The sequence below is a fragment of the Aphis gossypii genome, chromosome 1, assembly GCF_020184175.1.
Source record: "Aphis gossypii isolate Hap1 chromosome 1, ASM2018417v2, whole genome shotgun sequence".
NCBI classification, from domain to species: Eukaryota; Metazoa; Arthropoda; class Insecta; order Hemiptera; family Aphididae; genus Aphis; species Aphis gossypii.
Window position 1 is genome coordinate 28,987,337 of NC_065530.1, and position 12,652 is coordinate 28,999,988.

Consider the following 12,652-nt stretch of genomic DNA (forward strand, 5'->3'; position numbering starts at 1 on the left):
ACAAAAGTATAAGATAATAATTTATACTTCATAGTTATTACATTTATAAATATGTCTATTGTATAAATGTTTTATTTTAATTTTAATTTTAGGTACGTCTTGTTGCCAATTTATTGAAAAAACAAATTGAAGTGTGCAGTGTTTTATTTTCAAATATTGAATATGGAACATTTTTTAATCGATCAGTAGCCCATGAGATGTCATCTATTCCTGAAGATGAACCCGTAAATTACAAAACATGTCAATTTGGTAAAATCTATTATTCATAAATAACAATAGTAGTTGTGTATTTAGGAATTTAATTTTTTATTATGGTGGAGAATGATATGGTTGTTAATTATAAGTAAAGAGCTGATGTCTATATGCTCCAAAAAACTTTAATATATGCTTTATAAAATTTTAAAATATGCATAAAAACATCAAAACTGCAATAAAATAGTAGATAATATTTATTAAAACTGTTACAAACTAAAAATAAAAATAAAATGGGTGAATAATATAAATAAAAATTGATGTATTTGTATTGGTCTTCTTGTATTGTTGATTTAGGTAATTCAAAGTACTCTTATTTACCTATTAGGCCAGTGTTTCCTAAATGGTGGTCCGCAGAACCCTGGGGTTCCATAAAAGAGCCACAAGGGTTCTGCGTTCTATCCAAAAATTAAACAGAACTTTTGTAGAAATGAATCACAATCAACGGCGGCACTGTTAAGTTAGGTTCACGCGTTGACTTATGAGTTAAAATAGCTAGATGCACACAAATTTCATTCATCTCATTAAATTGATAAAAACAGGTACTTAGTTACATTGTATTTCTTTGTACGGTAAATGTTTTTTAATGCATTAAATAATTGTTTTTCATTTATATTTTTTCTTACTCTTTGAATCAATTATAAAAATATAAATACTACAAGGCAATCATTTTCTGTTATAAAATTAGGGTTCTGCTAGGAAAAGTATAATCAATTAGGGCTCTATAGAAAAAATAAATTGGGAAACGCTGTATTAGGCATTCCCCATTAGGTACTTCCAATTGATTACAATTATCGATAAACATTAAATTTCTAAAATAGTAATTGAAATAGACAATAATTCAATGTTAAATGTCAACCAAATATGCAAATATATGTAAATGCTACAAAACAATTTTGCTTTCTTATTTCATGGGTCACTAAATAAATTTCTATCTTAATTTGCTACTTGTATCATTAAAGGAAAAAAATATGCAAATTCATGAACATCCATCCTTTAATTATAAGAAATCATTTAATGAATCCCCATAAAATGTTAAAAATTGAATTAATAGGATTATAAATGCATGTAGAACATAAAGTTTCTTCACGGACCTATAAATGAATTATTTGTAAGTTCTTATATGAAGTATGTATCTATATACATAACTATGTATTTATAGGGTTTCCTATGGATAAAAATAAATGTTATAATTCGTAAATTAAACAACATGAATCAAATTTCTTTACCACTTCAATCAGATTTAGATCCCTTACTGGTCTGGTTAAAAATGTGTTTTTTGTTAGTTAAAAAAATTAACACTTACGTAAATAATTTAGACATCTATTTATTTTTATTTATCCCAATAACTGAATAATGGGCCCCGCTGAGCATACTTGAGTAACATTATAAAGCAGGATTCCCACGACTAGAGTATTATGACAAGTACAGTATGCTATATCTAAAAACCACCACTATACGGATTGAAAAAGAAGCTAAAAACATACTCAAAGTCTCAAGGAACTTATTGATATAGCTTATTTAAAATAGTCCATTAGTCTATGAAATACATACTAACTTTTCAACTAACTATAACTTTAAATTTATAATTTTATATTAGTATAAATAGGTAAATAAAATAAATTTTATAACTTACAGGTATTCAATAATTTTGTAAAGTATACAATTATAACTAGAAATATAATAACTTATAGTATAATTAATAATAAAAACAAAAAAAATAGCTTTTATATGTATGTGTGTGTGTGTGTGTGTGTGTGTGTGCATAGGAACATAATCTATGAGTGGAAAATAATTTCAAAAATAATAAATTTTTAAACTATTGATGTTGATATACAACAATTTTTAATTTTTAAAACATACTTTACCTCTATTGTGATACTGAATATTATACAACAAATAAAAAAAAAAGATTCTATCATCAGTATTAAATCTTTTCTTTTTTTTAGAAGTTTAAGCTATGTATAAATGTAACTCATTTCTCAAGGATAAATAACAATGTAATTATTTATTTAATAAAACATATAATTTGTAATTTAAGATTTGAAGAAAACTGAAGATACTCTAAAATTATCTGGTTGGTTTCAATGGACGTTAGCCAAGTTTTCATTGATCATAAAAAATAATCCAGAACACAGTTCATCAGAAAATGTTAAGCTGGTATTAGACTTAGAAGACGTTATAAGTTCTTTAGACTTTGGGCTATCATACCAAAAATTAAAATTAAAGATATCATCTGCTTCTATTCAACATTTCACAAAGTAATTAATTAATAAATATTTTACTATTTTGTTGAACAAAACATCATGTATTCAACTAATTGTCTTAGAAACATGAAAGAAGAACAATGGAAACATGGGCCATATTTAGGGCTTATATTGAAAGGTTATGATCCATTAAATAGCAGCTCAGAGAAATCATCAAAAACTGATGGCTTTTTAAATTTTACATTAACTCGAGCTATTAAAAGTTCTTTTCAAGGACCTAAGTCAAATAAGGATATGACATCCTTACATATGGTAAATCATTTTTATTTTTTAGTTTATAATATAATATAAATATTAGAAATGCTTATAATTCTCAATTGCTGATAAAGTTTTCAAAATTTTATTAGACCATACTCATTAATTTACGTATTTATGCATAAATGTGTTATTTGTAAATTGTCAGTTCCTAATGAATTGAAAATCAAACTTTGTTTGAATAAAGCTCATTATTAATTTAAGAATTCATAATTCATAATTATTAATATTATTATTTGTTATTAGGTCAGTGATGAAATGCTAAAACTAAATCAACAACTTATGGATGAGTACATTATGGAAATTGTAATCAAAGTGCAACCAATTGATATTGTTATATCTCCTTTAAATCTCCACCAATTCTTATCAATAATTGACCCTCTTTTAGATATATTTATTAATTCAAAATATATATTAAACCCTTTATCAAACTCTCATAACAAATTAGAATCAGGTAAAGAATTGATAGGTTTAACATTACCATTATTTTATTTGGATATTGCATTATTAAGAATTTTCATTCCAATTTCTGTACAAAATAAAAAAGACCATCATCAAGATACTGTTATAATTCAAGTAATATACATTTTAATTAAATAAAATTAGGCGTTGGATGTAATTTATTTTCATATTTTAGGTAAATTCAATAAAAATAAATCAAAATCCCGAAAATCCAATTGCACGAACTCCACTCAGAAAGGATTTATATGTCGAAGCTGAAAAAAGAGGGTTATTAACTATTCCAGGATCAATAGTTGAAGATCGACAATATCAAATTGTTATAAATGGATTTTCAATAAAAACTGGATTTTGGATTGACCTCAAACAAGTTTTAGAATGTTATCAAGTATTATCCACATTGGATACTGATCATCAACCAAATGCTGCATTATTATGGAATGAAGGAAAAAGACCTAGGGCTATGGGAAATTCAAATTTGGATGAAATAAATACTTCAACTTTGTTTAATAAAGTGTCTTTTCATTCAGTTTTTGCACCTGCAATTATATTTGAACCAGAAAACACATTAGTGTGCGGAAGTTGGATGGAAGTTAGTATATTAAATTTAAACTTTATTCAATTTATTTTTAATTCTAAGCGGAGCAAGGAATGTATTGATTTTACAATAATGTTTATTTCTTTTTTATTCTGTAAACACTTTTTCTCCCTGCTAACCTAACCTCCCTTCTCAAAAGTACAAGTGTAGAATATTTTCTGAAAGGTAATGTTCTTGATCTGATACTTTAGAAAGGTCATTTTTCGATTTTCGAAATGATACTCTAAATAAAAGTGGTTAAAGGAAAAAAAATGTACAACTACACGATTATGTGGAGTATAAAATAATTATGGCTTTGTTTATCATCTTAGAAACAAATAAAATTAAATAAAAAAGATCCCCTCGTCCGCTCAGAATTGTTTTTTATCAAATGCAATCATATTGCATTCAAATCGAATACCTACAGTAAAATTACACTATCCTGTTTGAGGACCGAAGGGACAATGGACAAACATTCACCACTGAAATGTGCTGACCTATTTTTTTTTTTTTTTTGTAGGTGAATACATTAAATGAAATATCCATTACATTATCTGTAGAGCAACTTCTGTTATTTAATATATTAGCTTCTCAAAGCAATGAATATATATTAAGCCATTTAAAAACAAATTATACACATGTTATTGTACAAGGTGAAAAAATACAACCAACATTTACAACAGAATCATTAACTCATGATAGTGGTATTCAATCAACTGAAGATAATGGTACATATTTTAATCAAGAACATAGTTCAATATCATTGGTTGAAAACAAAGTAAATACTCATTCAAATATTGCACACTTCATAAAGAAGTAAGTATTTATTTTAAAATTAATATTTAAAAGTCCAATTGTAAATCTCAATATAATTCTAAAAGTCCCATTTCGCCCTAATATCTCTGTGACAAATCAATAAATTTAAATGTATGTTTTCAATAATAGTCTATTAGATAATTATTCGAATTTTTTATGTAATCAAATTTTAAGAATTTTCAAAATAGCTATCTTTTAGTCTTAATTTATCAACTGTCGTATGGAAATTTTGGAAATTTTATTAAACCTTTGCATTGCATTATTATGAATGTTTGTTATTCAAAAATATTCTAAACATACATTATTCTTAAAAAAATATAATTAATTTACATTATTTTTCAGGGATACTAATGCTGTGAATAAAATTCCAATTGATGTAATCATCACAGGAAATCAAATCAATATAAATTTTTTTAATTGCAAAAAAATAAATGATATCAAGGTATCTGAACCTCTGCTCTATGCTGTTGTTCATCAACCTCATGTATTTTTTTCACTATCTAATACTTCAGATTCTTGTCAAGTATGAATTAATAATAATTAATTATAATATAATATTTGTTTTAAATATATTTATATTTTATTTTAGGTAATATTTATTGATCTGATAATTTCATTAGCTCCAGAAAATGAAACATACATTGAAATACCAGATTCAAAAATTTACTCAATTCCACTGTTTAAAACTAAATACAATACCATGGATGAAATTCCTTTAGCATTTTTTACATTAAAAATATCTCACCCTGTTACAGTTGATCAATATAAAGTATGCAAAATATTTCTTTTAATTAATTTATACATATAATAAATACTTACATTTTTATAGGTTGAACTTAATTTAGGAAGAGCTATTTCATTATTATTAAATAAACAAAAGATTGATCACTGTTATAATTTATTAAATCTTGTGAAAAAAATGTTACTCAAGAGTATTCTGCCTTACGAAGAGACTAATAATTATAACTATCAATCTGATTCAAAGTAAGTTAATAATTTTATGGAGTAATTAAATTTTAGAAATCATATTTTCTGATTTTATTACTAAGTGAATATCATATTTGTCTGTGATATCTTCATTTTATTAATGTATAACAATACAAAATTGTATGTTAAAAATATTCCATTTTACTGTGCTATTTTAAATATTAAAGTGAATTGTAGATAATGTTACTAGAAAAGTCTTAAAATGCTCTTAAGTTGCTTCAAAATTAAAATATTGAAAAATCCTGGATATAATAGGTTAATCCACACTAATATTAAAAATGAAAAAAAAAATTATTTTAAATGAAAATTTTGTATGTTTTGTGTTATTAAGAAACAAACATCATGTATGTGTTTATACATACTTCATTTTAATACAAATTAAACAGATTATTGTAAATGCTTTTAATTTATGATCAGGTCTTGATTTGTAAGTAAAATTGTAGCTGTATAATAAATTAAATTTTTATTAAAGATGTTATATATTCAATTAAGTATAGAGATTTATAATACATTACCAGTGGCACACTAACAGTTTATCAAGTAAATATTAATACTTCTGTGTGTGCTCTTAAAGGGGTTGGATGTAAATAACTTATATTACATAAATGCTTAGAATATTTTTTTTAGATATCAAAAAAAAAAAAAAAAATGGGATGTATGACATGTGATAGTATTTTTGTTAACTATATGTGTTCTAAAAATATATGTACCACTGTATATTACTACTATTACTATAAATAAATCATTTTTCCTTATCTCATTAATCATTTTATAATTTTATAATTTTTAGATTACTAGATGAACTTGAAATTCAAAACCAGTCTTTTAAAATTGATTCTGTGGTATCTCATTATTCGACCAATGAATTTGATTTACATAAATATGACGATTCAATTCTTGATTCAGCTACAAACACAAGTCTAATTAGTGAAATAACTAATGAAAATTTAATTAAAATTCCAGTATTACCAGTTAATGAATATTGTTGGTACTCAAAACCAATAGTTATGAATTTAACAACTCAACAAATATTTTTTCAGTTATCTACAGAAAATAATGGTATGTAGTTGAACAATTTTAGTTGTTATCAATTTAATGGAAAATCATTTTTATATTTTAGATAATATTGTACTCAGTATTGAAAGTATTCTTTCTAAATTAAACTGTGTGTGGAGAAAACCATCTGAACGGATGAATGGTGATATAACATTAAATAGTGTGACAATATCAGTTGGACATGATTATTCAAATTATAAAACAAATGAATTAATATTACATCCATGGACAATGACTTTAGAAATTGTTTTGTCATCAGATCCTTGGGTCCCTGAATATTTTAGACCAACAAAGCAACTAAAAATATTAACAGATTATATATCATTCCACATATCTCCAGATAATTACAATATATTAAAACTATTATGGAATGAGTATAAATATCTAATCGAATATAATAAAAATACTACAAAAAACCAAAATCAAAGTATGCCCATTATAAAAATTGCCATTTATAATAATTTGTTACTTTTAGATTCTGAGAGGACTGAGGTAAAAATTATTGATTATATAAATCAATGGTTTCTTTTATTATTGTGATATTTTAAAAACAGTTAACTTAAAAATAAATTTTCTCTCAGTCTCTAATAGATTTGCAATATACAATTATAATACCATAGTATTTTTTTTAAGGTTCTGAAACTGATGAACAGTTTTATCAAGATGATCTTAGAGCTGGAGCTTTTCAATTTCTTGAAACCAATAGTTCTGACTTGCCATTGCCTTATCAAATTTTTTTCTCGGAATATTCATTAAATAATCCTCCTAAAATTACATGGCGATATCCTCAACCTAGAACATTGACAAAAATTGAAATACAGCCAGTTCCTATGGATGTATGTAGTGTTTAAAATAAATATTAGCTACTCTGTACTCATACTATTTTAGGAATACAAATTAAACTTGTAATATTTTATAGGTGGACATAGACATTAAATTTCATTTACAGTGGTATGATGAGATACAGAATTGTTTTAGAGAGCATACTATTTTCATATTTCCCAAGTATGAACCAATGTTATTGCGGCTAGAATCATTGCAAGCTGTTTCTAACACGTGGCGTATAATTATGGATAATTCATGTGCAAATCATTACCCGCTACAGATAAAGTACTATAAATCATTTGTTTGTTGTATTCATGTATACTATAGTAATTTTTGTAATGTATTTACAGGAGTTTAGTTGGATGTCTTAGAGTTGATTCATATTTTTCACCAAACCTAGTACCACAATTACAATTTTCATTATCAGCATCATCAATTAAAGTAAATAATGTCCTTAAAATATATTTAAAAATTTACTATTTTAAATTTTAATACTTAAAAACATTTATTAGATAAATATTTCATATGATGTAAAAAAAAAACCATATTTACCTCGGTACAATTGCATTTCTGACAATCCACCAAAACATAAACTAGTTATTTTTATTTTGGATCAAGTAAATGTCGGCTTCAAAATTCAAGAAGGTATTTATTAAACTATTATTATTTAAAAGTAAAAATAGATACTTATTGATTTATTAAAACTAACAATTAATTTACTAATTACTAACAGGACTAATCTATATTTATATTTCATAGCAAAATATTTTTAAATAATGGGAAAAAAAGAATTTTACAAACATTGATTTTTATTTTTACATAGAAAACAAATTTCTACCCTTGAAAAAGTAACAAAATTCAAGTAAATCTCTTAAAAATTATAATATTTCTTGTACAGTTGGACATGATTATTTAAAAATTGAAAGTTAATGCTAGAGCCTTGTTAGCAAGATACATTAAACAGTCTAGAGAAAGATTTTAAAAATAGTAAGTGGCTGAAAAAGTATAACAAAAGAGTAGAGTTTCTTAGTTGGTTAGCAGGCAGATTAAAGTTGATATTTACTAGGAGGATAGATAAATCAACAAAATCAAATATAATAATATTAATAAATATTTGTTAATTGTTTGAAGTCTGAAAAACTTTTCAGACCAAGCAGCTAATTAACAGGCTTTTTGTCATGCAGAGGTAATAAGTATTTAGAAAAAAGTAGCATATTCTTTACTATTTGTATACTATTAATTGTGTAAATAAATTATTTAATTTTATTTTTATCAGGAGAAATGAACACATCAGCTCAAGCACATTTAAGAGTTGAACTATTAAATTATGGAACATTAACACAAATTCCTGTAATAAAATCATTTTGTTTATTTACAAGTCATCATTCAACTAAACCACGTAAATACCTTTATAAAACATTATAAGAGCAATTTTTGCAATCTATATGCTGTTTATATAATTTTAATAAAAATAGAACCAGATATTCAATACAACATTCAAACTGGAGCTATTGTATGTCAATTTGGGCCAAGTATGATTAATTCTTTGATGGCAGCAGTAGAACTATGGAAAAATAGCTCATATTTAATAACCACACCATATATTATTTGTAATGATACCAATTTTGAAATAATGTAAGTTACTAGTTTTTTTTTAGACATAATTTTATGTTCTTCAAGTAGATTTTGATTGTCATATATACATATACACTGTTCAAAATAAGGAACAAAGTTGGCGGCCAACTGCTGCGTAATGACATAGTCACTATATACAGTCAGCATACAGATGGTTGACTTTGCTAAGGATAGATTAAAAGGTATGTCTGAACACCGCCAACGAAAACTGATCGCCGCTGACTACATTTTTTATTTTGAACAGAGTATAGTAGTGTCATAAAATTTTAAAATTATAGATTAAATTTAAACTAATAACTTTTTATCAAGTAGTATCATAAAATACTGCTTATAAGTTACCTTATTAAATTTCTATTCAAGTAAATAATAATTTTGATCTGTAGATTTGGTCAAGCAAACACCAATGAAGTTATCGCTCTCAATAGCTTACAATCTTATCAATATACATGGAGAGTGCCTAGTGAAAATCCTCATATAAGATTTAGTGTTGGAAGTGCTGATAAGTAATACTTAAAGATCAAAAGCAATTATTTTTTACATGTTTACTAATATTTTATGAATATTTAGTTTGTCTTGGAGTAATGAAATAAATTTACGACCTGAAGCTTTGATATCTTTAACACTAAAAAACCATAAAGGAGAACCTCATATTTTAATAGTGTCAATTACGAATATATCACCCTCTCTCATAAAAGTATGTCCTAGTGCAACATAAAAATATTTTTATTTATAATTGTGTATTATATTAGGTTATAGTGTCTAGCCAATTAAGTATTTTAAATAAAACAAATTATTTGTTGGATGCTCGATTTACCAAAATCAAACAAGTAGAAGAGCAAAAAGATCATCAAAACTTAGTTTTGCATACTTTATCTGTTGCTCCTGAAAATAATTCACCATCAATAATGCTATACAATGGACTTAAAATGACTTTAAAATTATGTTTTCACACTCCTAATCATGAAGGTCCTTGGTCTGGACCTATTCCACTACATGCTGTTGAATTGGTCAACGGAAATCAAAACTCTTGGCTTGTAAAAAGTATGTGTCTACTTAAAAATAACTTATAAGTTAATTAATGAAAACAATAATTGTTTAACAGTTCCAATGAAAGACAATATGAAGAAATACCGTAGTATCTGGTGCCGTTTGATTATAGAAAATATTAATAAAACACCTCGCATGGTGGTACGATGCAAACTTATTAACTTTTATTTCATGTTATTAAATAATTTATCATTACATTTTAACATTTCTAGATTTTATTAATGCCAATGTATGTTGTTCGTTCATACTTGCCGTATAGTACTTTAATAAACTTTGAATTAATTGATAATAAATTAGAACGTAATACCATAATAGAAGTTAAATCTGCCATGACGTTAAATGAGATACAGCATATCGATTTGCCTGGCACTATGAAAGATATTTACAATTTAACTATGAAGTTAAAGTTAGTCAAATATTATTTATAATATTATTTGTAATTATGTTTTATAAATTTAAATGGGATAAAAATATATTTTTTTTATAACAATGAAAATTTTATTAATTTTAGCGAAGAGTCTTCAGCATCTTCTCCACCAGTTTCGATAACATATTATATGAATATTGATATCCCTGAATTATTTAATAATAGTTATTTTACTATTGAAGATCTCCTTAATGGAAAATATACTATAATGGATTCTGATCTTCAATGGCCATTTATTGGTAAACAATATTCAAACATTAAATGGAAACAATGTGAATTGCCAGATACTGAAACTACGGTTAAAGTAAAATTTATATCATAAATACTCAATTAATAACTTGTTGATTAATAATTATAATATAATGTGTTTATTCTTACATTTTCATCCTAACTAAATAAAAAAAAATCAATCGACTAACCAACTATAAATTTACTAAAATATAGGTTCAACATTATGGACATCTTGATCACAGTAGCGGTTTAAGTCGTGTAATTGTTATACAACCTTGGGCATTAATAGTCAATACATCGAGTCAAATCATAACATTATGCAATTCAACTGATGTCCTTTGCAATATAGATAACTTTTGTGTTGTAGCACCTCCTGTTATTGAAGTAAGATTTTTGTAAGAAATTTATATTTTTATAGATTTATTAATTTATTATGTTTACAATTAAATTTTATAAAGAAATTCACAAAATTATTATACTTTTTATTTTATAATCTTACCTAACTATTTAATTTATTAAAATAAGTTATATTTATATTTATAATTCACTCAATGAATAATGTTTTGTTACATTTTCATGTTATAAGTATTAATAATTAATTTTTTAAACTTAATTCATTTTTAGAATACATTTTATATTGATCTAAATATTGATAATACCACTCATCGATCACAACCCCTTCAACTATCTAACAGTCAGTCGTTCTACATGCCATCGGTCAATGGATTAATTCCTTTAAAGGGCCATACGTCTATTGTTATAAACTGTGAAAATCATGTAAGTTTACTAACATTGGTTATTTTTATCCAAAAATATAACATGTTCAAATTTAAATTAGATTGGTTATTTAAATGTTTGCTCTTCGGAACATAATAACATGAGAGTTATTCATATTCAAAGTTTATACATTGCTACAAATCATAGTTCAATTGATCTAAAAATATTACCAATTTGTGCTGTACCATCTTCTGGTATCTTAGATATTCCAAAAAATGTTGAAGAGGTTTCTGTTGATTTACCTAAAAATTTAAATGATATGTAAGTTTTTAAACTTTATATTTAATACTAATAAGTAATAACTTAATACATTTTTAGTTTGCTATAAATATAATATTTTTGTTTTAATATCAAATATATTGTTTGAGGATGTATCAATATATCTTAATTTACTATTGTGGATTATAATATATAATATAAATATATTTTGATTATATACATATAATGATTAATATATAATATTTTGATTATAATTATCAAATCTCTATTAATATGTATGTTTTTATTCATTATAGGGGTAAACCATTAGCCTTGTGGACATTAATTGGGAAAGAATCATCCAATGAAGAATTGGTACAATATATAATACTAACCTCGAGTGGTAACATAAGTTGTCCTATCAAACTATCTGAAGTTGTGAAAGAGGAACGTCCATGGCCTGTTTTATTTTCAAGCTGTGATTCAAATCCATTAATTTGTGTCACGTTTCAAGAATTGGATAATCAATATTTTTTTACAATATATAATCAACCATATCCACAATTTATTCTTTACAATTATTGTCCTGTATCATTAACTCTTGCCCTTTGTAAGAAATCTAAATCTAAATCTAAATCTAAAGAGCCAATGCCATTTTCGAATGATTGGAACTGGACATATAGAATATCTTCTGAAAAAAATGCATACTTATCATTTCCGTACTCAGTTTCATGCAAGCAGATTCCTAAAGTATTGATTGGAGTTGATAAAAAACCTTTTAAAGGTAAGTTATTAAATATAATATAAAATGAAATAATAATAATAATTATTATTATATAATTA

General features: G+C 24.9%; 1 protein-coding gene across 2 annotated transcripts in view; it reads left to right on the forward strand.

The window, feature by feature from the left end:
- The window catches only part of LOC114132440 (intermembrane lipid transfer protein VPS13B), a 29,476-nt gene that overhangs the window by 12,551 nt on the left and 4,273 nt on the right, over positions 1-12,652 (forward strand). For both annotated transcript variants that reach the window (XM_027997904.2, XM_027997906.2), the window contains exons 20-46: positions 93-249; positions 2,294-2,513; positions 2,582-2,771; positions 3,021-3,350; positions 3,412-3,825; positions 4,331-4,626; positions 4,969-5,149; positions 5,216-5,395; positions 5,456-5,610; positions 6,404-6,672; positions 6,734-7,096; positions 7,303-7,505; positions 7,589-7,779; positions 7,845-7,935; positions 8,007-8,139; positions 8,771-8,893; positions 8,970-9,129; positions 9,513-9,632; positions 9,697-9,823; positions 9,879-10,170; positions 10,232-10,317; positions 10,389-10,582; positions 10,688-10,907; positions 11,048-11,218; positions 11,459-11,611; positions 11,673-11,872; positions 12,127-12,593. In XM_027997904.2, the coding sequence (XP_027853705.2) occupies positions 93-249; positions 2,294-2,513; positions 2,582-2,771; positions 3,021-3,350; positions 3,412-3,825; positions 4,331-4,626; positions 4,969-5,149; positions 5,216-5,395; positions 5,456-5,610; positions 6,404-6,672; positions 6,734-7,096; positions 7,303-7,505; positions 7,589-7,779; positions 7,845-7,935; positions 8,007-8,139; positions 8,771-8,893; positions 8,970-9,129; positions 9,513-9,632; positions 9,697-9,823; positions 9,879-10,170; positions 10,232-10,317; positions 10,389-10,582; positions 10,688-10,907; positions 11,048-11,218; positions 11,459-11,611; positions 11,673-11,872; positions 12,127-12,593 (5,686 nt within the window). The remainder of the gene's footprint in view (positions 1-92; positions 250-2,293; positions 2,514-2,581; positions 2,772-3,020; positions 3,351-3,411; positions 3,826-4,330; positions 4,627-4,968; positions 5,150-5,215; positions 5,396-5,455; positions 5,611-6,403; positions 6,673-6,733; positions 7,097-7,302; positions 7,506-7,588; positions 7,780-7,844; positions 7,936-8,006; positions 8,140-8,770; positions 8,894-8,969; positions 9,130-9,512; positions 9,633-9,696; positions 9,824-9,878; positions 10,171-10,231; positions 10,318-10,388; positions 10,583-10,687; positions 10,908-11,047; positions 11,219-11,458; positions 11,612-11,672; positions 11,873-12,126; positions 12,594-12,652) is intronic.